The 27,227-nt window shown below is 44.5% G+C and overlaps 1 protein-coding gene across 1 annotated transcript in view; it reads right to left on the bottom strand.

Moving 5' to 3' along the window:
• LOC138296308 (zinc finger protein 154-like) overlaps nucleotides 1-26,298 on the bottom strand; it is a 298,559-nt gene extending 272,261 nt beyond the window's left edge. The window contains exon 1 of the mRNA XM_069235325.1: nucleotides 26,136-26,298. Coding sequence (XP_069091426.1) covers nucleotides 26,136-26,183 — 48 coding nt within the window. The 5' untranslated portion in view covers nucleotides 26,184-26,298. The remainder of the gene's footprint in view (nucleotides 1-26,135) is intronic.
• Nucleotides 26,299-27,227: the final 929 nt, after the last annotated feature.

The following is a 27,227-nucleotide window of genomic DNA, read 5'->3' as shown; positions in this document are numbered from 1 at the left end:
AAGCCACATCTGCATCCTGAGCTGCCAGATGAGGTGGTGAAGATCTAACTGTCAATTGCTGGTCCTGGCCCCCGAAAGACCTCTACATCCAAAGGTTAGAGTGTGCGTCCACCCCCAAGACCAATTTTACAACGGGGTGCAAAATGCACCAGTCACTGCGGACGGTTCAGCACCAAGGACAGCCAAGTCACTCTGCAGCCAGACTCCTTGGGCAAGGTAACCAAAGTCTGACTGTTGAATCTTGGTCTAGGTCCCCACTGAACCTTAAGTTCCCATGGATCTGTCGGAACTCACCCTACAAGTGGCCAAGTGGACACTGCTATTTTCCTCATTGACTTCAATAGAAGCCCTTTAAACCTACAATGTATTGTATATTCTAAAGACTTAAAGATTCACAACTCCTGTTGTACAAAAGCTACAAAGTTTATTTTGGTGTCAAAATGAACATTAAAATCCAATCTATTTTTCTAAATTGGTGTCGGATTTCTATTGAGTTGAGTCATTTGCTTATGATCCATGTTGGTAATGTGAAATACTTTACACACGTTCCTTTGAGTAGCTTGACTGCTCTTTGCTACACTACTAGGAGTGATTCACCTTGCTGCACAGATTTAAAAGGGAAAAAAAGGAATGTATTATTTTCATAGAGTTAAGTGAGATCTCCATGAGCGAGTAGAAAATGGGTGAGATGAATATATCTCCGTTTCACAGCAACCTTAAAAATGAGGAAGTTGTGTTATAACAATGCATACTTTCAGCATGTTTTGCGAGCTACAGTTGAAAAATAACAGTGAAATGTTTTTACACAGTGGTTTATCTTGCACGTCTACCATTTCTAAGCACTATAAATGAGAAATGTGACTATTTCCTAATTCAGGGGCTCTGCTTCCAACCTGCAAGTCAAGATGGCAGTTTTTCTTTTTTTTTTTCAAGATGTAGCAATAACAAAAACAAATCAAACTTTAAAGCACAGTTGTTTCAAAGCAGTTTATAATTATGCACAGAAGCAGGACTTCATCATACCATGCTCAGCTCAGGAGGTAGTGTACCCCTAATTTCCAAGCCCAGGCAATGGTTTACATATCACGTGTTTTCCATATTCGGTTTGATTTCATTGTACAACCCGATCTTTTTGCATATAATATTTCCTGGGAAAAAAAATCATAATTTTTGATACCCATTTAGACACTACTGAGTTTTATCTGATCTCCAGTAAGCTAAAATCAGGGATCTAGCCACGAAATCAGCAAAGAATACCAATTGCCGCTGCCCCACCTTCATCTCAGGCTGTGACCTCATAAAACCAAATAGTGCTGTATGCCCATCTTGGAAGAGGCAAAGTTGCAGTCTTAGGCCTAATTCCCATAAAACCGCCTTATCAAAAGATTTCCATATTTGAGCATGTGAATATTATATGAAACCAATCCCCATTGGCCTGATTGCATCTAAAGCAGCACGGTGAAACCCCTGGATATATTCTATGGAGCGGTAAGGTATGATATAACATCCACTTACTAAAAAGAGCTATTCTCAGCAGATCTGCTGCTCTAACTGCCTATGGCTGAATTGGTTCTAACATTGCCACTGCTTTACGTCCAAACTACACCCCGTAGATTTACCAATATACTGCAGATGTCCCATAATCAGTCTTGTTTTTTTCAGCAATCAAAACCCTATATCAGTTCCCTATACCGTGTACCAAAGAGATAAAATAGGCCTGCCCCAATTTTGGAGCTATCTCCACGTCTCCCTCTATATATCAAAAGCAAAAATGCTTTATCTGAACATGGCTGAAGAAGAGGGAAGCATTCATATCAGGATATAAACTCACAAGCCACTAATTTTCCCATATAATAGTAATCTTGTAACGTACAGAATCCCAGGCCAGACCAGCAAATGCACAACTGCGTTCTCACGAACAAACCCAAAGGGATGCAGTCAGAGACCTTCAACTGAGGGTGGAAGCCCAGAATCCCATAGCCTTCCTGAATTTTCTGGAACTGGTATAAAATAATACAATGTATTTTGTACCATGATTTTTTGAGTAGCCTTAGGATTTTCAAAAAAGAAAAGAGGTCAATCTCAGACTTTTAGCTTAAGTTTAAGAAAAAAGTTTGCATCTTGAGAGATCGAGCATGAGGATCTAACTAACCAATTGAGCAGAGACGCCTGGCAATAAACGTTCAAATTGGGCAGAGCTACCACTCCTTCTGGGTGCAACTATAGGGCTTTCATTCTGAACCTTGATTCTTTTCCCCGCCAGAGGAAATTTTGCAAAGTGGTCTCATAATTAAAGGCGCATAAGGCTTTCAAATTTGACAAGACCAAGCTATATCATAGGGTCTGTCACAGAGTAATGGACCTGTATGGATACTGGTAGAACCCACCAAGCGCTATTGATCAGTATGGCCATTATGGCCTCAGATTTCAAATGGTTAATTGTATAATCCTCCTATTTTTGTAAACTGACTAGTTTTAGAGAAGGCCTGTTGTATATTATCCTTATCAGCAGCCAGATACAAGGCCATATCATCGGCAAATAGTTTTAACTTGGCAGTCTGTGTAATTGGAGCTAAAACAGTCTTGTTCTGCTGGAGGGCAGAGGCCAGTGGTTCTAAAAAAATAAAGCAAATAGGGGAAAAGGAGACAGCCCTGACTTTTTCCACCACTTATTTCTATCTGTCCTGCCAGATTCCCATTCATGACAATAGATGCTTTAGCATCCACGTAGAGATTTTTAATTACTTGAACCCATTGGGGCAGAAAGGCAAACTTTGTCAATATCACAACAAGGACATTCCATTGGACCCTACTGAACGCCTTCTCTGCGTCCAGCATTATAATTGGAGTTCTAGTTTGAGTTGAAGTAAAAAAAATCAATAGCTTGGATCAGGTAGTGTGTATTGACAGACATGCTCCTACCTTGGAGGAACCCATTTTGGTCCTGGTGAATGACCAAGGATGCCAATGAGGAAAGGAGATTATCGATGATCTTCATGAAAATGTTGTAGTTTACATTTAATAAACTGTTAGGGTGATAAGAGTTTGCGTCCTGTGCTGGCTTGTGTTTCTTCAAAAAACTAACCACCACTGCTTGAATAAATGAGTCTGGAATCTCGGTACCTCTATACTATTTTATAAAACCACAAAATATTTATTCAGCTGAGGTGCAAACAGTTTGTGTATTTCTGCTGGAATCCCATCTGCTCCACAAGCTTTAGTGGTAGTGATCATATCAACTGCCTGTTTTACTTCTGCTAGAGGAATAGGACTGATTACAGCAGCACCTGACCTTATTGCCGGAATACTCACTCCTGCCAATCGTTCATCTATTTCCTTGGTGGGAGGATCTAATGTGTCCAAATAAAGATATGTGCAGTGTAGAAGAAAAACCTTTGCTATCTCTTGAGGGTCAGATGTAAACGTCACAAGCACTGGATCAAAAATCTGTTTAAAACGGTTAGGGTTAGAGTCACGTTTGAGAGACCAGGCCAGATATTTCCCTACATGCTCATTTTCTTCATTGCTTTTCTGTATAATTTTATTGTGAATAGCTATCTCTTTAGCTAAGAAGTGGTCCCTAAGATTGTGCTGGGCTTGAGCCAACTTAGCCATTGATTCTTGTGTGGGGGGTGCTAGATGAACTGAAGTGGCTTGGTTAAGTGCTACTTGCAGCTGCTGATAGGCTGCTCTCTCAGTTTGTCTCAGTTTCGCACTAAAAATCTATAACCTTCCCCCCTAAAAAAAGCATTTAACGCCCCCACACTGAAAACTCAGAGGCCAAACTTACATTGCGGTCCAAGAAGTCTCCAGAGCCCCATGCATTGTGAGACCCATGACTCATTACCTGAAAGAGATTTATCAAAGATCCAGCCAGGCTGTGCACGATTAGACTATAGAAAATCAAGGCGGTAGTGATCACAGCATGATCCGAGAAAGCATTTTCTAAAATGTCAGGTTTGCTCTTGTGATAGAATGTAAAACTAAAAAACAAAAACAAAAATTCAACATGAGTGAAATGACAGGTACAGTCTATCTTTGGGGTGATCATACCGCCAGGGGTCAATCAAAACTAAATTACGCATCAGGACCTGTAGAAGTTTACTGGATTTGGGTTTCTTCTGCGATTTATTCGATTGTGAGCAGTCTTCCACTGAATCACAAAGAATATTAAAATCTCCTCCTATCACCAGAGAGCCTGGCTGCTCTTTGGCGGGTTTTTAAGGGCTTGCAGAGCCTCAGGGGAATCTTCAATAGTATATAATAACTAAATTAATCAATTAAATATGATCATACATTTGGATACAGACCCATCTAGCCTTTGGATCTTTGTGGACTTTGATTACTTCAGCACTAATCAATTTAACAATTAAAATAGCAACGCCCCGGACAGCAGCGTTAGGTGAAGCAAAAAAGGCATGCTTCATAAATCTGGGGAGTTTCATAGGGGATCCTCCTGATTTAAATTGTGACTCTTGCAACAAAATTATACTAACCCCTTTGTTTCAATCTATTATTGAAGCCATTCACTTTGTATGAAAGAATGGTTAAAAAGCTATGGCCCATCAAATAGGAACAAAATACGCAAAAATCCTGTACTTAAACCGCCACTAAGTCCTCTTGATAAATAGCTACATCGTTTTAATATTTGCATAATTCTGCCACCTTGCCCCTCACACCTCACTTGTGTTGCCCCTCTCTATTTCAAACCCACCAACCCCCCAGTGGGCTCCCTCCCTGGAAGGGACATCCAAACCCCAGCCCCCTCAGCCCCCTACTTTGTTTCTTTTCCCCCACCTACCCCACTTCTAGATCCAACCCCCCAACTCTTATAGTAGTGCCTTGACATGGCACTGTAAAACCACCTAGGGCGCCTAATGGCATCTTTTTAACACATATACTCTAGGATGTGCATTGATTAAAGTTACAGCTTCCATTCTACCATCCTTCCGGTCTTTCCCCCTGCCCAGCTGCAGAATTGAATGTAAAAAGTATTTTGCTTGATCCACAGTGTGAAGAATATGTGACTGGCCCTCAAAAAGTGCTTTTAACCTTTATTACTGTACGATACCCACAGAGCACCATTCTGAAAGTCATTAATCAGGCCTTTAAAGTCACGCCATCATCGAGCTGATAATGCAGACATATCTATATCTGAAAAGATTTTAAAGAAAAATAAATTCCCCGGAATCTGACAGAGTTTAGTTTTAATGGACTTTGAAATGGTGCACTCCTTGACCCAAAAATCTCCCAAACTAACCAATATTGCCAATGGGTATTTGGCATTGAGAGACTAGACTGCTGGTACACTGTGGGCCTGAGTTATAGTAAAGTCCAGTTTTTGAGATGCAGAATCCAGATAAACATGCTCCAGTATCAATTCTGCAAATAACTTAGCAGTAGTCTGCCCATTTTCCTGCCCTTCTGTAACCCCTGTAAACCTCAGGTTTGAGCGACGCAATCTGTTTTCCGCATTGTCAGTTCTGATCAGCAAGTTCAGCTTGAAGCTTGGTGACTGAAGTATCCAGCAGGGGGTCCCTATCTTTCAGATTCAAGACACTTTTCCAACCTCAGTGATGCATGAATTAGGCTGCTGTAGATTTATATGAATGAGGCTGAATTGTATTTCTATTATCCCATTCGCCTCATCCTGTGTAATTTTCATTATTTTGAATGCACACAGAATCTGTTGAAGAAAACTCTCAGTTACAGAGGCATGCCTTAAATATGTCTCATCTGCCTTAACCGCTTGTGCAAAAGGTAAGGTAAGGCTGGAGTAAGAGGGTAGCAGTTTCCATACATTTTGAATTTGCTGTTGCACCCCTATCAAACCTAGAGATGATGCAGTAGATGCGGCATGAAGAGTGTTCAGGTAGCTCGGTTCATGCCGGGCGTCCATCCTACTATTCTGCGTGGTGGGCACTGAGTTGCGTCTGATTTGATTTTTTTTTCCCAAGACCTTCAACACATTCGGTCACCTTCAGAAGTTCCTTGGAACCAGCAAGTGAGAATAAAGGTACGCTTGATGTCACTTTTCTCCTGCAGAATTGTCAATACATACTCTTCTCCCAATATCCTCTGTTGCACAACTAACATTAGGCATGCAATCAAAGTTGTCCTGCTGTGAACTAGAAGCAGAGAGGGAATTTATTTTTGCTTCCGTAGAACTTAGCATTGCTTCACTAGCCCTGATTTTACCTTCACCAATTACTATTTGCCCCTCCTTCTCCTCCTTATGGCTGACGGGATTGGATGTTAGTTGAGCCACAGAAGCAACAGGGTCAGCTGCTGCATGTACTGTATTGTCAACAGGGCCCGGCTCAGATTTCTTATCCTTGAGTTATGGCAATGATGCTTCAAACTTCGAGCTGGTTAAGCAGAAGCGCAAATTTTTAATTGTGCATCACGTGCAATCTGCTTCACCTGCTAGCCACACTAAGCGTGCTGGGAGCGTTTTCTTAGGTGTCACAAGCCCCACATGTAGCTACAGAGGCTGCTTCTGTGGTAGTCCCAAGCGAATCCCCCTCCCACACACACACCGAGGAGTCTATTGCGACCCACTGAGGTGCATGGTTAGTAGACACAAGACTTTTCTATGCCTCATGTAGCAGTAATAGCAGCAGCAGCAGTAATAGCTTCACTTTCTTTCCCCAACTCTCCTCTCCCATCTTTGGCGCCATATATAATCAATTAGAATTAGAGCTGACCACTTAATATTGCTTTATATGCTAAGCTGATGCATAGGTGGATTGGAGAAGCTCCACTAATATCGGTGAGACATTGATTACTGGTTACAAACCGTATATTGCCAAGAAAGCGAGGAATGATCCTCTCCCCTGTTGCAGTCAATCCGTGAGCGAAATAAACACTTTCAGCACTTTATTTTGAGATCTAAGTTATTAAAGAGGGTTCAATATTTTATCAATGTGACAGCGCAACACTGAGCATTACCAGCAAGCTGTAGGCACAGGTAAGCAAGGAATTTGGTTATTCAAAGCACATAGTCCGGATTTATCAGCATTACCAGCATTAGCAGTTCCTGCGGGCAAGCTGACTCACCCAAGATCTTGGTTCTGCTGTCTCGCCCAGAAGTCCGCTTTTTAGGACAGTTGAATAGTTGCCAACTGAAATGGCAGCCTGAAGCATCAGAACTGCCCTGCTGATGTGACAAGGCTAAGAGAGGGTGGTAGAGGGGAAGACCACGCCGTGGAAGTCTGGGGAGAGATGACAATAGTGTATGACAACAGGAAGACCCCAAATTAGTGGTACAAAAGACGGCATACTTGGGGTTGAATAACATCACAAAATGACTTGCAGGAGGTCACCCCCAAGGGCTACTCTGGACAAGCAAACAGATGGCGCTCCTCGGCTAATGGACTCGGCTACAACATGATCAACTGCTACGTATAGTAGGACAAAGTTTAGCAGACAAGCTAGTAAAGGTTGGTCAGGATGGAGGAATGGTAAGCAGCCACACTCCATTGCTAGTGCAATGTCACTGTGGAAGGAAGGAGAGTAAAGGCCACATGCAACGGTTGCAGAATAGAGTCAGCACAGCAACAAACTCACAGTAGTGCTTTGGGACAAAAAAGAGAAGTGTGGATGGGGGCCGCGAGAGCCCAATTCAATCCGAGCCCTGTGTTGATAGGGATGGTGGCAAATCAGCTCAGGATAGGAGTCAAGAACAAACCAAGTTAGCCTAGGGATGCTGGGGAGGAAGGCTTCCCACTGCCACACCTGGTTTGCTATAAGGATGGCAAGGTGCAAAGGGCAGGAGACCCCCCACCCCCATTTATGCAGACACACACAGTAGGAGCTATTAAAGTTACATAAGTTAAGGCACAAGAGACTGGAGGAGCTCCCAAATGTGGAGCTGAGATGGGAGTTGGATAAATCTCACTAATTAGGAATTAAAGTGGTGCACACATCAGAAAAACAATACTCCTATAATAAGGATCGGGTGCTGGCAGGCCTTGGAGCATATTCCAGACTCGTATTGAGGACCCAAGTGTTAGTAATAAGAAAGATAGTCATTGCTAAGATGGTGTTTCTTCCTTGCTATCTGTAGACCCTTCAGAACTCGAGGTGCTCGATACGAAGGAATAATTTGAAAGAGACTGATAGTCTTCTGGTTTCCCTGGTGCGAGTGGTTAAAAGAAGCAGGGTAAACCTGAGGGTCCTGAAACTTAATAAAGAGGAGGGTAGTCTTGAGTTGCTGGATATGAAGTTGTATTTTGTGGTGACACAGCTGCAGCATGGAGCCAGGTGGTATGCGGTGGGGCCAACTAAGAAAAACATATTCCAGCAGAACTTCCTGGGCAGCAAATTTCCCAATGTGCCTAATGGCAGGGGCCAGACAGGAAGAGGCTTACCCAGATGTGGTCCAGTAAGTAGCAGAGGTATGGGCAACAATGAGGAAAAATATTATGAAATTGCTCACATTCTCAAAAACTGTGCTGATCTGCTGACTAACACTTTTCTTGCAGATAGACCAAGATATGTTTCTAGCCAGATGGAGAGAACGGGCTGTGTTCTCTTCCCGGCAGAGTTGCGCATTACATTCCAGTAGGCATTTGCCGTGGGACCAGGCCATTTCCTGTAATTTGCCAAGTTGACAAGAACAGTCACAAAAATATGCACTGATTTCCCACAGACTCCAAAAGAAACGCAGAAAGTGCAGGTCCTATTGGAAATAGGGTCAACCAAAAGAAAAGTCTCTTGATTATATGAATCCTTAAAAAGAAAAAAAAAAAAAAAAGAGATAGAAAGTGACTATGAACACAAGATCTAGGTAGAAGGAAGGTCTGCAGGTACTACTGATTGAAAGCATCTAGGACAGGATGTGTACACAAGTAGAAGACATATTTAGTGATGCCCGGTTCAAGCTGGAGCACTTTTATGTCGTACACCACACTGATCTCACTCCAGCAAGACTACTAAGCCAGACCACATGCTTACTCAAGGTATGAGAGAGGAGAGGCGGGGTTCCTACACATGACTTGGAGTTGCAACCAGTAGAACATTACTGGATGCTAATAGTGCAGCGACTGCACAGGTGACCGTTATTGCCACTGAAGCATCAGTAAAGCACGTCTCGTGGGTATAATTCCTAAAACCAAAATGAACAGAGTAAATAGTACATTTGCAGCACTGGGCCTGCTTTGGGCAAAAAGAAGAATAGTGGTTTGCTGGTAATACCCAGCGGGAACAACCAAATGATCCTGGGCCAGCACAAGAAAGGTGTATACGAGAAGTCAGGACAGATGAAAAGGCATAAAAAAACTGACAGTATGAGCATAGATGTTGCAAGATCTCATAGAGCAAGACCAGACGAGGCATCACTAAAGTGTTCTGAGACATGGATGGGAGAGAAAACTCTAGTGACAAATGAGTGAGTAGGCTAGCTCAAAATGGGGATGTACCCTTAAACATGTAGCTGGCCAGGTAGTTTCAGATGTGTTGTATGCATGTCCTATCATCTAGTACAATATAATACAAAAGAAGAGTGACACTTTCTGGCTCTAAAATATCCACGTTAATCGTATACAGCCATAATAAGAAGATGATATATGCATTTGTCATTGTAAATATGTTCACAGACAAACACGGTTGTGCGTGGTGCCTATTTTTTTATATGAAAATTGAAAATGAGATTAAAAAACAAACCACTCCTTAGTTTAGGTTTAATTGCACAGCAGCATGTAGATATGTTCATAGTTTCATAACGTAAAATGAATAAATGTTTATAATGCATACATTGCTCTTTGAATGTACACTCATGTTTACCAAATTGTGTGAGACACTTACACAACATTCTTTGCCATCACTTCCTGTGACATGGGTCCATGAGACATACTCTCTTCCTGCGCTAAATAGTTCCACAACTGATTCATCTATGACTTGTGTTGTGCTCTGTACCCTTCCTTGTACCAATGATAATTACTTAGTGCATTCACATACATATATGTTAGAAGTGGGGTCTTTATTTGGCAGTGGTTTGTACCCTGTCCACATAGAGACCCTTACTCAAGTAGGGGTAAGGGAGAAACTCAGCTAAGTTAACCCCTGCTCGCCGCATTAGTAGCTTGGCTCAAGCAGGCTTGCCTCAGAGGCAATGTGTAAAGTATTTGTACATTCACACAGTAACACAATGAAAACACCACAAACGTGCACAACACTGGTTCACACAAATAGCCTATATTCATCTGAGTAAAACAAAAACAAAACAACAAAACTCCAACATGTACAAGAAAAGATATGGATTTTCAAAGATTAAATCTCCATGTAGTGCTTAGAAACACCATAGCTCCAACTGGGACTATCACCACGCCTTCACGGAGTGGCTTCCAACAGGGGAGTGTGGGCCGGTCACAGAGTCGCACAGATCCCAGGTACAGTACCTTGGAAAACAATGAAGAAGCAAAGACTTCGGATGGAGCCTGAGGGAGGGGAGGGGGGGGCTCAGGTGTCGCTGGAGCCTGTGTAGCATCAGTTCCTTACTGCTACTGGGGAGGTGAGGCACTGGTTCTTTACTGTTAGGCAGGGGAGGTGTGGCATTGGTTCCTTACAGTTGTAAGGTGGGGGTCAATTCATCTAGCAGGTCAAGATGCAAGGCATTAACTTTGTGATGCCGGGATCACACCACAGGGCCACAGGTGCTGCGGTGGAGTCAGAGTCGGGTGTCACAGACGTCAGTGACATGGTACTCACAATGTGGCAGGTCTTCGGGGTGCTGCATCGGGCCTATGTTGCAGGATGCGGTCGTTGCACTCAGCAGGGACCATGGCTCCGGTGCAGGCAGCGGTGCGGAGTCAGAGAGCGGCACCCGTTCCGAAGTCACTCTAGAGTCGATGTGCTTAGCTTCACCATAGCTCACTTCCATGGGCCCAGATACTGGAATTGGCACCACTTGGCAAGTCAGGACTTCCAGCAAGAGAGCCCAGTCGCTGGCAGGTGAAGTCTGAGACTTCTTAACAGGAGGCAAGCTTAGTTGAAGCCCTTGAAGAACCTTGGAAAGCAGGATGTAGAAAGTCAAGCCCAGTCCTTTCACTCTCAGGACAGAAGCAGCAAGCCAGCATAATAAAGAAACAGGCAGAGTGGCAGTTCATCCCACAGCATCCAGTTCTTCTTCCTGGCAGAATGTCCTCGGTCCAGAAGAATTCTAACTATGTGGTGTCAGAAGTCTAATACTTATACCCATTTCTGTCACTGTAGTAGGCAAACTTTAAAGAGAAGCCTTTGTAGTGCATCAAGACCCTGTCCTGTCCTGGCCCCAGACACACTTCGGGTGTTGGAGACTGCTTTGTGTGAGGACAGGCACAGCCCTATTCAGGTACAAGTGTCAGCTCCTCCCACCACTCTAGCTCAGGAAGACCCATCAGCCTGGTGATGGGCCATCAGGATACGCAAGGCACACCTCAGCTCCCTATGTATGACTGTCTAGAGTGAATGCACAAACAACCCAACTGTCATCCTCACCCAGATGTGAATTCAGCAGACAGGCAGAGGCACAGAATGGTTAAGCACGAAAATACCCACTTTCTGAAAATGGCTTTTTCAAACTCAGTTTCACACTATCAGAACATGTAAAGCACACAGGTACATGTCCTACCTTTTAAACACATCACATCCTGCCTATGGGGCTGCCTTGGGCCTACTTTAGGTGTGACGTCTATGTGGTAAAAGGGAAGGTTTGGGCCTGGCAGTTGGGTACACTTACCAGGTCGAAATGACAGTTTAAAACTGCACATACAGACAGTGGCAGGTCTGAGACATATTTATAGGGCTATTCATGTGGGTGGAACAATCGGTGCTGCACGCACACTCGTAGCATTTCATTTACAGGCCCTGGGCACACATAGCGCATGTTACAATGAAATTACTGGTAAATTAAATATGACAATTATGGATAAACCAATCACCAATGCAATTTAGACAGGGAACACTTGCACTCTAGCACTGGTAAGCAGTGGTAGAGTGCCAGTATTCCTAAAGCCAGCAAAAATGAAACTCAGCACAGGGTCAAAAACAGGGGGTCAGAAGCAAAAAGACAGGGGAAACCAGACCAAAGAGCTGACAGGTCTAACAATATACATTTAATAGAGCTGGGGCTGAGTAAACACCTTTGCCTAAGTCCTGCATAAGCAGGAATGAAACAATTACTTACAGGTAATCTTCATTACCCTGAATCACAGTCCTCCTCATCTCTCTCACTCTTTACAATATGAGGAGCCCCACCTCCTACACAGAAACCTTCCCAAGTAAAATTAGAAAAAACGTCAATCATCCTTCTATGGAGAGTGATGAACCCCCCATAAAGTTTTCCATTTCATCTCCTGCTCCTGGAAGTACCAAGCAATATTAAGCAATACTATCAGGAGATGCAAACAAACAGGGGGGAGGGGAGGGAAATTGGACTGGAACTAGGAGGACTAGGATTTAGGGTGATGAAGATTTCATTACCCATCCTCATGCGAGTCCTTACAATATGAGGACCTTCCAAGCAAAATATTCTGTACCAACATTACATTAAGCGCGTAAAGTTTATTAAAAACAATAGTTAATTCATTAATGTATCAAGGACCACTGAAACAAAATTATTTTCTAATGACGGAGGTAGATCCAAACGTTAATAAGAAATAAAGGTTTAATGGGAGACCAAGAGGCTGCTCTGTAATTTTCTAACAATGATGCATACACCAGCTTTGGCTCATGAAGCCAAACCGCCCTGTCAATCTGCCTTAGACTTCTTGAGGTGGAACACCATGTAAACATCTTTTTCTTGTTTTTTTAAAAGAAATACAGAATTGAACACCAAGGGAAATGTAATAAGCAGCAAATGAGGAAACATTAATAAATTAATAGGTCACAAATGATGAGCAGAGTGGAAAAGCCAGCGAGGGAGGCCTTGCGTCTGTGTATCTGGATGTGACACGCAGCTTGATGAATCAGATAAATTTACTTTTGCTGTGTTTGAGCAAGGGCAACAGGGGGAAAACAGTAAAACCATTGATGAGGGAACGGCAATAATACCTAGATGTGGGCTGCGAGTGGAGCCTCACTGGATGCGTGATTCAGGGTGTGGGGTCGTGCAATTGGGATTTAGGACTGAGCATTGAGTACGGGGTGTGGCCGTAATAGGGCAGTTGGAGTCAGGGAGAGAAGGAAAAGTTATGCGGTTAAGAGAGAGAGGGAAGTGTGGGGGTCGCCAAGATAAGCATATTACAGGAGGTGTCACCATGAGTGTTAAATATGGAGCCGGGAGGGAGTGACATCGCAAGTATAGAGGACCTCATGGGGCATGGCGTCATTATGCACTTTCTGTTAGAAGTCCATAAACAGGGGGGCCCACTGGGCAGAGAAGGGCAACTGCAGAGACTTCAGGTTTCCTCATCACAAAGTGCCTTATCTTTGGCTGCGCTCCATTTATGCAGTGCCCCCTGGCAAGTCTCCACCAGCAGCTGGGTCGAGGAGTGCAGTGCAGTGTGAGGGTGTGCTTGGAAAAGAGGAGTGCCAAGGCTGCAAAACAGGATTGTCTGTAGATGCCTAAGGCCCAAGCTTCCCACGTTCGTAGATCCGCCTTGCAGCGCTGAACATGTGGTTGAGGCCTGCATCTGAAGTAAGACAGAGCAGGGACACAGCTTGCATGTCAGGGTAATTGCATCTCTGGCGTGTAGGCGTAACATATGCCCTGTGTAAAATGTGAAACAATGTTTTTGAAGTGTGAGTTTCAGAACACCATGCTTTGGGTGCATAAACACTACGTCCATTCCCTGTTGTGTAGGGCACTCCCATAGTCCTTCTCCCATTTATGTCTCAGTGTGGTGAGGGGGTTGTCCAGAAGATCGCGGACAGCCTTGTGCAGCTAAGTAATAAGATGCCAACCTGCGCCCATTGTAAGAATGGTGTATATGACTGGGTGGAGATTAGGTCCAGTATCCGAGGTACCCCATAGAGTACGAGACGTTTTATAGAGTTATCAATATGTGAGAAACTGACAGTAGGGACAGCATAGTCCGCAGATAGTTAGTCAAAGGGGAGGAGGTGACCATCAGAGTAGAGGTCACTAACTGTGTGTAGGGAGCCTAATGTCCATGCTGTTGTCTGCTAAGGTGAAAAAGCCCAGAAGACGGAGGAGCCCTACTAGGGGGAGGTTAGGTACGTATAGTGGTTTGTCACAGGATAAGCGATGTAATCGGAGCACATACATGTGTGCTACCGTCACTTGTTAGGAGTCAGGGTAGGGGGGGCACCACCCCTGGAGGAGGAGGTTACGCAATGTCACAGTTTGGGGGATTCCCCGGGAGTCTCTGGTCTCATCCATATACCAGCCTGCAGTCCAGCATGAGAGAGATTGCAACTGCGCAGCTAGGAAATATGGAGGGAGGGAGCTCCCAGCCCTCCTCGACCCACCAGAAACTGTAGTATCTTGTGGCCACGCTGCTGCGTTAAGACCCCTATATAAGCATGCATAGGAGGGAGTCCAGCGGGTGTGGAATTGATTAAAATATCTACTTGTCCTTGGGACAGGTTGCTTCTTAGAGCTATTTGTCCTGTGAAAAAATCTACTTGTCCCTTTGGTGCCACGTAATGTGACAACAAATTATGGCAGCAATCTCATTATGTATGAGCCCTCATGATAGCCTCTCTGATTATGCCAGGGCTACTACTATAGTAAGTCTTGAATACTTACAATTTCAATCCCTAGTATAGCAATTACCTTATTTTGCCACCTTTCTGCAGATCTACATACTGGGGCTGGAGGATGCAGTAAGCAATAGTTACAGAGCTGGAATGCCTTTGAGTCTGTAAACCTACTAAGTTGCATGTTTTAAGGATTTTCACCAGCTCTTCTCTAATCTTTTCCCGTAATGATAAAGGTTGGAAATTTACTCCTGACAATGACAGAAGTAGAAGTTATTTCAGGGTTGGGAAAAAAGTGGTTGGAGGGAAAGTGAACTTGTAAATGCTCAACAGATTTTCACGAGCAAATCGACACATGCATATTTGTTCATGTTAAAATAAAGTTCACAAATATTTTCTAGGAATACGATTTCCTGGTCAACTTCTGTGAGTTCTTGTGAATTCATTAAAGACACTAATTCACAGACATATACCATGGGTGCACTTGTGACTTTCTTTAAGAATTGGGACCCTAATTAGGTCTGGCATTAAAGACATTTTGTTTTTATTAAAAATCTATTTCTCAGCTGGCGTTACTTTGAGTAATCGCATTCTGCTCTTCCACAAGGAGCATATTGGCACACAAAGTAGATTTGCTCAGTGCAAGTAACACTGTGGCAATCGGTAGTGTAACAAAATTGGAGGGGAGCCTTCTACAAAGAACAGGGAGGGACCCCCTTATCCAGACTCGCTTAGGGCAGGTGCTGAGCTGAGTGGGCCCCTATCGAGTGCAATGTGCGCTTTTTGAGACCAAAATCTTTTTTGTTACAATGGTGAGGGACAGGCAGCCCTCGCAACAATAAAGTGTTACAAAAGCCATGTCAAACCAAGACATGTACTGACGAAACCAAAAACCTCTAAAAAAAATATATATATAGGTTTGGTTGGCTTTGCCAGTGCTTGCTTATTTTTATTTCTATTAGGATGCATCCATCAACACATTTTACTAAATGAGGCTTTAAAGAAATAGCACCTAAAATGTCATAGTAGCAAAACATTTTTTCCTACTTGTATTTTTTTCTGAAATATTTTTTTGAAAGCGAAGAATATTCACTCTTGCTTACAAGCTTCTGCAAATATTTGCATCGACTCAGATAGCATTCTCAGAGCATTATACTTAGCCTCATATTATTAAACTTTTCAAACGTGTGTACACTTTTATAAAAAAAAAAATTACTGGAACCACTGTCAGTAATACAGCGTGACCTTAAAACGTTTATTTGCAGTGCTCAACTTAATGAAGTCTTTCCATTAATGAACCATAAATACAAGTTAGAACAGCATTAACTATGGACACACACATTACCTCAACTGCAGACAGTTCCGTTCCTCGTACACTGGCAGCCAAAGGGGTTGTGCTGCAAGGGGTTGGGCCTACTTGTCCCAAGGACAAAATAAAGATGAAAACTTGCTGCCCTTGACCCCAAACAATATGTTCCGGGCGTCTGGCGATAGGAATTCCACATCCCTGGAGTCCAAATCTGTAAAGAATGAATGTGGGGGGATGAGAGTGAGGTTGGTGAAATAGATCAGTCTAGGTAAGGTAATCATCTTTGCTAAGGCTATGCTGCCAAGTGGGGCAAGAGGGAGGGGTTTCCAGAAGGTGATTTGTGATCGGATACCTATCAAAGCCTGCTGGAGGTTCTCCCTGTATAGGTCTGAGGGAGCATGAGGCAGCCTGACCCCAAGTAACAAATTGCCTCAGGGCACCAACAAAGTTGTGGCTCTCCAAGATAGAACTCTTGTGGTGGATAATTCGACCAAAGTGGGTAAATTGCTGATTTAGACCAGTTTACTTGCAGTCCGGAGGGATATGCAAAAGTTGACAAAGTGTTATGTACTGGGGTGAGGGTCATTGTCACATCCTGGAGATATAAAAGCAGGTCACCTACGCATAGTAAGATGGCATGTGTGCGATCTTACAATGTGATGCCTCACAAGTGGCCCTCTTTGCGAAGTCATATAGCCAACAGTTTCATCGCTAGGGCAAAGAGTAGGGGGGAGAGTGGCCTACCCTGTCGAGTGCCTCGGCCTACCGGAAAAGGGTCAGAGACAAGAGTGCCCAGCTGGATTGTGGACGAAAGGTCCCTATAGGGTACTCTAGTGTGTGCAAGTAGGTGTTTTCCGATGCCCATTAGTTCAAGCACTTGGAAGTGGTTTACCAAGAGAGAATATCAAACTTTTTATCTAAGTCTAATATAAGGTAAGCAGCAGTCTGAAAACTGTTTTGGATCTGATCCTGGATGTGAAAAAGGCTCCAGAAGTTCTGAGAGGTGTTTTGGCCAGGAACAAACTCATTCTGGTTGGGGTGGATAAGTGCTGGGCCAACCTGTGAGTACCTACTGGCCAGGATCTTACCCTCAATTTTATATTCAGCGCCTAATATGCAATAGGTCAATAGGAACCCAAAAGCGTGGATCACTGCCAGGCTTAGGGATGGAGGCCAGTAGTGATTCCCGCAGGGACTGGGGCGGTACCCCAGAACTGAGAGTGGCTTCATACATCTCTGTAAGATGGGTTGCGAGTATTGTAGAGACTGTAGAGTAGTATGCTAGGGGGAAGCCATCAAGGCCTGGGATTTTATTGTGTGCCAGATCTTTGATGGCTTGCGTTACCTCCTGCATGGTATCGAGGGTTTTACTAGTGGCAGTGGGATAAGAGGGAGTGTTATGTCTGACAGAAATATTCGTAATGCAGTCAGGAAGATGTCTTGAGGGGTTTGGAAGACCTCTGAATTATAGGAGTGGAACTCCTGCCAGATCTCATCTTGACTAAGAACCACTGCACCCGAGCAGGTTTGGACTTCCATGATGGGGCTGATAGTAGCATCTTGCTGGACAAGACAGGTGAGTGACACCCAGCTTTGTATCCTTCCCTGTGTGTGGACTTTGGCCACATGAGCAGTGAAGTTGAAACGCCGTAGGCATTCAAGGAGGGTGGCAAAGATTGTCTCTTCTTCTGTATAAATCGGAACAATAGCCGGGTCTCAATCCTCCTTTTTCCCCAGATCAGCGTGCCAGGCTGTGATGTCTGTCAGAAGATTACCCATTAAATCAAAATTCCACAGGAGCAGATGCCTTTTACCCAACTCCCTCCAACAGATGCGTGCTCAGACTTTAACTGATTATCTGAACCCTGCATCCGCTAGGAGGAAAGGGGCATACGAATAGAAAAAGAGAGACCGCCTCCAGATCCAGTTCCAGCTTGTATTTCCCACTTGAAGATAGGATATTCAGTGTGTGTCTCTAAAAACCTGCATCTTTATTCTTATTGGGATTTCTTTAAAGGAAGGACCTGCAGTCGGGTGATAAGAGCATAGATAAGTACATTCCTACAGCTCAGCCATTCACATTGACCCAATTCTATTGTTCTCCTAACCTGGATCTTTTGAGAGACTAGCCTCTCTCTAACAGAACAATGTTAACTTAATATCTTCTTATATCCAGGAGTCAGAGGTTTCCAAGGTACTCTGGAGAACAGTTCAAAAGTTCACAAATATACAGACTACTAATGTCTTTTACAGGAAACGAAAACTCCTTCTCAAGGTTCAGTTTTCTCACTCACAGTCTCTAGGAATTAGTCTGAGCACTGAGGTTTGTCTCTAAGACTGACAAGCCTGCAAAGCAAAGAGATCTTGAATATATATGTACATTTATATATTTTGGCAAGTCTGGAAATCATACAAAAGTATTCCTTACTGCAGTTGCTTGAAGTTCTGTTAAGCCAAAACAAATTCTCCTCAGAAAGCCGATAGCCAGTTGTTGGAAGAAGGAAAAAAAATCCGCTTTTTCCAAAGGGAAAAAGTAGCTGGTGTGCACACAGTAACAAGAAAAATAATTAATTACTCAAAACTGGAAGAATTCTCCATGAAACGAAGTGCCTCAGGAACACTGCTCATTCTCCGCAGGATGACAGTTGAAGTGCAGGACTCCCAGAGAGAAACAGCTTGAGGGAAGCTTCAGCACGAGACTAAAGGTAGAAACACTAGAGCGCTGACCTCACAAGGATTTGCAGCCACCATCTTGAGTGGCAGTTAAACCTGAAGAAGCTAGTTCTAAGAACAGCCTCCGCAAGAGCCACTGGGAGTGAGGACGCCGCTGCAACCAACATGGGTACAAGGAAAAAGGGGAATCGTTTTTGCTGAGGGAAGAACTTAACAATACTGGCAATAGTTTTCCTGACAATGTCTATTATTTCACGGTCTAGGGTCCTGCGGACCCCGACTATCTCCTGTATGCAAGCACCTCAGATAAACACTTTAAATGCATCCCCTCTATAGTTCTGGTAGTAGCTGTGCTGTGTTTTTCGGCAAAGAACTGCCAACTATGTGACTCCGGCAACGCCCGGAAGACAGGATCCTCCAAGGCGTTGCGAGGAAGACACCAAGTTGTCTTCAGGGGCATGGAGGCATCCATGTCAGATCCATTATGTGGGCATCATGATCTGAACCTAAATGCCCCAGATAGTCCGAGAATAGTATGAGTGGTATGAGGGAGTTTGAGCAAAAAAAAGTGATCTGATTGGACACAAAGGTGATGTGGGATAGAGTGGAAAGAATATAGCTTGGTAGTGGGATATTGAACCCAACTACACAATCAGGCTGCCTGCATGTTGGGGGAAGATCGTGGCAGGAAAGGGAGAGACCTGTACAGGGCAGCCTCCAACACACAATCGTAATATCTACCTAGGATCCAGGGCTTCTGAGTTTTGTGGACCAGGTCAGCTGAAAGTGTGTCCCAGAAGGAAACCTCTTCTACATTGGGTGCGTAAATGCTACGGATCAGTATGGGTTTACCATCTACGTGATCCTCCAACAGTACATATTGGCCCTCCTTTTCTACTGTGACACCCAGTTCCTGAAAGGGGACACAGAGTCTGACTTATATTAGGGCACCTCATGCATAGGCCAAGTAAGTGGTAGAGTGCAATATACCCACCCATCGCTTACGCTGTCTCCCTAGCTCTTCAGCCATCGTGTGTAATTCCTGAAGGAGAACTACATGTGCCTGGCTGTGTCTTGGATGGAGGTAGACTGCATAATTTTTCCAAATCAAATGCATCCCTCTAACAGTAAGACGGAGGACTCTAACGTCTGCGTTAGGAATATTGATTTAAGTGTTAGGGTAAGTTGGCAAGGCAAAGGGGAAAAGGAGCAAAGGGTGCTGCAGTCCCTGTTGTTGGACATACCCCGACTATTGGCTTTATTAAGAGTTTGGTGGTCCCACCTCGAGACTGCCAAACTCACAGGGAAGATGCCACTGCCATGGAGGTGACGTTCCCATTGTGGGTATTACAATGTTTCGGCCGAGCTGAATGGCGGGAATACTGTAATATGCATTCCAGCCGGTCAGTCCGATGGGAACCACGCTCCAATATAGGACTCGGTTCCCTGTCCTATAACGTAGCACAGAGGGAGTACATTCCAACGTTGCTGGGCAGGAGGGGCCCTGCGCTGCCCATTCCATAGGCATGGGCAGTGCAGGGTCCCCCTGTGGCCCACAGCACTGGCTTTCTGACAGCCTTTTCATGGCGGGGTCCCCGCCATGAAATGGCTGGCAGAAAGCGGGGCTGTAATAAGCCAAGTGGCGCTGAGTTCATCGCAGCCATGGCTGATTACAAGCCCTACCGTCATCATGCAGTCCGGATCTGTGATCCCGGCAGGGCGGCAGTCTTTAGGCAGGTCCGCCTACTTAAGTGGTAATTTAGCAGTCAGATCGCCTGGAGTGTGGCGGTCGGACCGTCAACACGAGTGCGGACATCCTTTGACTGCCACACTCATAATCAGGCCTTATGTCTTGGGTGTTGAGCTCGGTTGCCATAGCTAGATGGGCAGAAATAGGGGGGTGGGTGGGGGTGTGTAAGTGGTACGTGGAGTGAAACTTCAGAAAAACAACTGGTGGAGTGCACTACAACAGGCAGTGTGCCCATACTGGCCATATTACGTGTTCTTTATGGTTAGGAGGGGGTGTGGCACAAGCAAAAGCAGCTGAGTGTTCGGTACCCCCTGTGTGACAAGTGGGGAGGTGTATCAGGCCTGGGGAGAAAGTGAGGCATAATTAGCCCGTATCACAGGAATGGGCCTTATATAGGGCTTGTGGTATCGTCCGGAGTGTTACATGGTTGCAGCAAGTATTGCGGGTGCACGAGCAGGAAAGCAGTTGGGGCGCTAGCATACATAGCTGGTACCAACATGAACATGCATTTGGCCAATATATATTTCTGAACAGTTACACAAGATTGTCTGCCATCTGTGGGGTCAATGGTGGAAGTGAATGTGAATCCTGACAGGACTCATCAGAGGCAACAGAGTCATCTTCAGACGTCAAGATTTGTGGATTGGTATCCTCATCTGTGTACACTGCCACAGAGCAGTTGGCCGCCAGCAAGGCTTTCTCGTGGTCGCAATTATGTGCTCAAGGTCTGCAGAAGTGGTGGGACGAGGGACATTGTTCACCCTTGCTTTTCCTTTGCAGCGCCAGCTACAGCACGATGGAACCGAAGGAGGCTCCGAACACTGTGGGGGCCAACCTTCGCTGTATCGATATGCCCAGTCCCAGGCCTCCTAGGAGTCAGTGGAAAAACCCCAGCTGACGGAGGCAGAGCATGACTAACAGAAAAGAGGTCCGTCTTTGTTGTACTGTAAGTGTGTAGTCTGGGAAGAGCATGACTGTTTTGTCCTCAACATGCAACGTACCTGCCTGCCGGGCCGCTCGCAGAATGGTGTCCTGGTCTCGATAATGCAATAGTTTGGCTAAATTGGAACGTGGGGCTGCTTTCGAGGGAGGCAGGACAAAAGGACCCTGTGGGCTCTTTCCAGTGTATAAAATGGAGTGAGGCCTGCAGACAGGGTGAAAGTCTTAAACCAGCCTTCCAGGTAAGAGATGGGCTCCTTTCCCTCAACTCCCACTGGTAGGCCCAGTATCCGAATGTGGCTCCTCTGGGAACGTCTGTAGCATCGTCTACTCAATTCTCAAGTTGTTGCACCCTGGTTCGCAAGTTACAAATCGCCGTTTGGTCATCCGTTATTAAAGGTTATGTAGTGGTCAGTGTCTTTTTGTCATCTGAGAAATTGTCTACTAACTTGTGGTGGTCGTCGCGCAAGAAGCTCAACTCGCTGGCGAGGGCTCCCAACCTGGTCTCCATAGAAACTCTGGTGTGTTCGATGACTGCAAGTACTTGGTCCTGCTTGTCAAACATGGAGAGCGATGAGGATGCAACCACAGCCGGAGTAACTGGCACGAAGGAGGTAGGAGGGCCAGTGGCTGAGGGTGGGGCTGGTGTGGCTGAATGTGGCTGACCCATTACAGACTCCCCAGGAAGTGTCAGAGCTGGTGAGCAGTATAGAAGGCGAGGGGGGCCACTGGGGCAGTCCACCAGAAAGGGGAACTGCTAGGTCAGAAGGGGCTCCCTCTCTGGAACCAGGCCAGTGTGGTTCTGCTCTCCAAGCCCCCCCATTACTGGGTGTCTTGTCAGTAGAGGTTGTGCTGCAGGTCGCCGTCTTCTGAGCTGCCTCAGTATCCCCCGATTTCAAGACTACCCGCGGGGCTTATCCAATAGGGGAGTCCATGTTCACCACAGTACGGGCTCCGAGCTAGAAAGCTAGGGGTTGAGGGAAGGGCCAGAGGGACACCGAGAGAAGGAGGCGTCCCAAGGCGCTCCCTGTCATCACCACAGGCGCAGCAGTCACAGGGGCTCAGGCATCCAAGTATGCTTGTAGGGCTTGGTGCATGGGTGATACGGGCCAAAGTCCCCCTCCTATATAATCCAACACTTGTTGCCAGTGAGGATAAGGAAAGATTTTAGCGGGTGGGGTAAATTAGGCCACTGTTAGTCAGTGGCACCAGACTGTTACTCCCTGGGGCCAGTACCATTTACCCAATCCCCTTTAAGGGAGCATCTACTGCAAAGGTTTGAGGGCACCAAATCTCTGTACAGAAAACAGGAAGCCTCACATTCTGGGGGGGGACGTGAAAAGATCTGTTCTGGGATACCTGAAACCACTGCATACCTATTGAAAGTGAAGGAGAAGAAGGTGAAAAATCACTGAAGGTGTCCTATTCTGACTCGGCGCATCTGCTTGTAAGCTGGATTTTCCTGACTATATACTGCTCTTACTTGCAACATATGTTGTTTTGCCCCGGAAAAAATAAGTTTAGCAGTTCTTCATGCCTATTTAGGTAACATCTGGTTGTCTGTCCAGTTGTACTTTAAATGATCGAATAGCAATCTTAACCACTGCTAATTCTCTCCAGCTGAATGGAAAGCCTGTGTCCAACCACTGGCCACTCATCCCCTGATGCTGGATAACTGTTCCCAAACCCACAGACTGGCACCTGTTGTTAACAACTGTGGCAGAGGTAGACAAAACAGAAACCCTCTCCCTAGATTAGTGGTGGTTGTCAGAAACTAAAGACGTGACATTAACTAAGGAGTCACACTAAAATCTTGGGATTTCAGATCCCAGTAGCTTAGGAGATAGTTCAATAGAGGTTTTAGGTGGAAGTGGACCTAGGGAAGTACCTAGTTTCAATTCTAAGTAGAAGCCTAATGCTGCCCCAATAGTTGAATCAAGTTCATTTGGAGACACAGGATTGTCTTCTGCTGGAGAAAGACTTTTCCCTCCTGTGTCTTGCAACTGCTCCTATGAATGACACCTGCTGAGCTGGCATTCTGCTGCACCTGAGAGAAGGAGAAAGCGTACAGAAGCCAGTGACCAAGATATAGAAAAAAAGTCACATCTCTCATTTGTAAAGAAGCCACTATTGCAGCCCGGGCTTTTGTGAAGACACAAGTAGACATACAAAGGAGTGCTTGAAACTGAAAATGTCTCACCTGGGCCACGAATTTCAAATATTTCTGGCCTGTCTGATGAAACAAAAAAAACATGAAAATATGCATTCTGTAGATCCAGTATTGCTAAAACAGCTGCCCCTTGAGATCAGTGGTATTATACTTTGCAGAGTTGCTATCCAGAAAGAATTGAGTAGGAGAAATTTGTTCAAGCCTTTGAGGTCAAGTATTGAATCGTAAGACCTATCCTATTTCAGCACCAGAAATAGTATGGAATAGAAACCCGGAAATGATTGCTCTTGGGGAGCTTTAATCACTGCTCCCTTAGCAATGAGGTATTGAATGCCCTGTAGCATTAAGTGTTGTTTTAACAGGTCTTTTGTAAATGTTGTACGTTTGAACCTTTTCTCTTGAGGAGTTTCATTGCATTGTCAATGGTAGCCGTCCTTTACGATTGATAGCACACAAGCATCCTGAATTACCTTTGCCCATTGATGACAAAAGGTCTTCAATCTTCTGCCTACTCCCAAGTTGTCGTTTCAGCTGATCTTGGATCTGACAATGCTGGAGCCGGGTTTTACTGACATTTGTGCCCCCGCCTCAAATGACACACTTGCTAAGTGTCTGAGTTTGAACCAATCATTTTTTGATAAACGATTTTTACCCAGTTACATAATTAAATAGACTCAAAATGTTATTTTCGTCAGCAGATTTCTGCACCATCTTGTTAGCCACTATCGGAACATGATCCAAGTCATTCTGACAACAATCATATAAGGTTTGAAAATCCTCTAGCAGGTCTTGGGTTGCATAAATCGATATGTGTTAGCCACGAGAGAAAAGTTAGCCACAGTGTAAACTCTTAAGGGAAGACTTCATCTTTCCTTCCTCCACAGAAGGTAGCATCCTCAGTAGCTAAAGAAGAGGCGGAAACCAATGAATAGTGCCGACCTTTAAGACCTGAGGGAATTGATATTTAAAGTGGTCAATTGAGTACCTTTTATTGCGGAATCAAAGAATTGGAGATTTGCAAAATATTTCCATTCTTTACTGATAATGTACTGGATAACCTCATGAAGGGGCAGACTATCTACAGGGGATGCGCTATACTGCACATAGAACTCATCCTGCTGCTGCTGGGAATGTATGAACCCCAACATATATCTTACATGGACCAGGACTCTTGCAAGTGTGGCCCTTGGACATTCCATCCCTTCACATCAGCCTCCTAGTTATCAGAGCTTGCCTTGGCCTTCTTATGCTTAGCCTGTGCTCATTGAAAGTGGAGTTCACAGCTTGTTTAATATAAGCTTCCAGATCATCCCTAGTAATCTGCAACATTTCCTCTTCTTGAAGAGGTTTGAGGTTTCTCTGTGTGGAGGTCGCCTCCTTTGCATGCAAAGGTGGCCATCTTTCACCATCCATCAAACAGATCCATTTAAATATGTTGCGTGAATAACGGGTCTCGTCTGGCGAGATCCCTTGTACCAGACAACTGAAACCACAGAACCTCCAGTCGTGTGTGCTAACATTAGTGCCCGACCACAGTAGGGTGGCACTGTCATCAAGCCATTCGCTGACAGCCAGTCCCCTGCGCTGAAAAACTCTCCCTGCTCCAACAAAGCATGTGAGTTGATAGCTGAGTAATTAGTAAAGTCAGCCTTTACACGCACTTTAAAACAAATGAAATGTATGTTAGAGGGGCTATGGAGAGATGAGGGGCACTTTTCTCGGGTAGTAGTCAGGGAATCAGAGGAGGTGGTCATGGGGTGGGGGCACCAAAAAAACATATTGCTGCACCGGGCGCCACCAGAGCAAAAGCCAGCTCTGACATCAGGCTACATGTCACTTCAATCACAATTGTTTGGCGTCACCCGCTATTTACTTCTATTCAGCTGCCTGACAAACAAAATGCCTCCACAGATTTTAAAGGAGTGACTTTCTTTTCAAATCAATATCAACCTTCGGAACAGCGTTGATTCCCCATTGACCTTAATGGGATCACCTTCTTAAAAGCCTCACTGTATTCGCATATTTGAAACAAAAGTTTGACAGGTATGCATTAGGCCTCTTCGTTCTTATTTCCCATCAGACTCCGTGGTGGAAAAGCTAACGTTTGAGAATACTATGGCCGATGTTAACCTGGGTTAATAGTAAATCCTGCCTTCTTAAACGCACACACTAATTAGGTCTCTCCAAATCCTGAGAAATGGGTAACAGTCACGAAGATTGAAGAGTCACAAATATAGTAGCCAGTTGTTAGCAAGAGACCACGAATGCATCTTGCGGTGAAATACTTACACTTGCTTATAAGATAAATTATCTTTATTTACAAGTCTAGTGTATACTCATTGGTGACTCGTGGAATAAAATGTACATGCTATATGCGACAGTGAGAGTAAACAGCGAAAACCCTGAGTGCTCTCGGAAGAGAGCATCTGCTTTAATCCTATTTGCACAACATAGTGACGTAGTTTCTGTGAAGTAAAACGTGATAATCACCCCCGACGATATTAACAAAAGAAGTAAATAGTAGGAGTCCAAAATATGCTAATGACACAGAACCCCGATATCCAGGTAAACTTACAAGATGTTATTTGTAACTATTGCGTTTTAACTTTACTCGCCCTACAACGAGAGATGTTTCGAAGTTCCTCACTCACCTTATCTGAAAACTGCTGTGATATTATTTTTGTGGTGCTCGTAGCCATTTTCGGATTAAAGTGCAATGCCCGGGTGCAGCTGGGACGTGGTGGGCAAAAAACACACCCCACTCCTTTATCACAGGCTGACGCAGGACTTACTTGACTGTGTTCTAAAAACACTTGTAGTCCGAGCCTTGAATAGCAGTGCGCATGCCCGGCGTGTCAGATACTACTCTCTGAGATTCGTCTCAGGACAGTAAACTCACTGTGACTACGTTTACGTGTATGTACTAGAAGGCGGACTAATGAGGCAGTTTAAAGAGATCTGCTTAGAGTGCTCAAACGGGTGGCCGCCTTTCCATTGTCACTTCGCCGGACACTTAGCCCGTGTCGAGACAAGGACGTGCCCGGGAGGGTAGAACTATGAGTGAAGTACCACATTTTGATCGTTTGGGGTTTCAGAATCAGACTATGTTACAGATATAATGTGAGCAGATACATAGTTGCCAAGGTTTCAGGTTACTATGTATGACATTTTCATAATTTCAGTATAATTATGAGTTACATTTCAACGACTATAAGTGACACTTTATCTCGCAAGCAAAATCAAGCGATGAAGCCCAAGGGACCATATAAATATGGTAATATATCGAGAATCATATACCACCCGTTGTACACTATCGCCACCTTGTGGCCTTTGATAATCACTGCTCGGAGCTTACCTATCAAAGTGAGAAACTTGAACACTTGGACAACCCGCTTTTGCGTGGCAATGTAGATTTTCGAAATAATTTATGATGGGATGGAAAGTCTACATTTTATTAAAGACACAAGGCAATTATTATGCTTACTTTTCCTGATTTAATTTCAATAGCAGCTGAAGTCAAGAACATTAGCCAAACCCAGTTGGTTAGCAGAACAAGCTACCAATGGGATACAAAGAGTTATAAATGTCCAGTCAGAACGCAATGTACATAAAGATATACCAAACTTGACTGCAATCCGTCCTCTTTTCTTCTGTGAGATAGTCATTAGTAAGATTTAAACATTGGAAAAATACAAGCTATGATACAGACAGCTAAAATTAGAGAAAACAGATCTTGGGACAAA

Source organism: Pleurodeles waltl, chromosome 5 (genome assembly GCF_031143425.1).
Source record: "Pleurodeles waltl isolate 20211129_DDA chromosome 5, aPleWal1.hap1.20221129, whole genome shotgun sequence".
Classification (NCBI taxonomy): domain Eukaryota; kingdom Metazoa; phylum Chordata; class Amphibia; order Caudata; family Salamandridae; genus Pleurodeles; species Pleurodeles waltl.
This window is presented reverse-complemented; position numbering and strand designations above follow the sequence as displayed.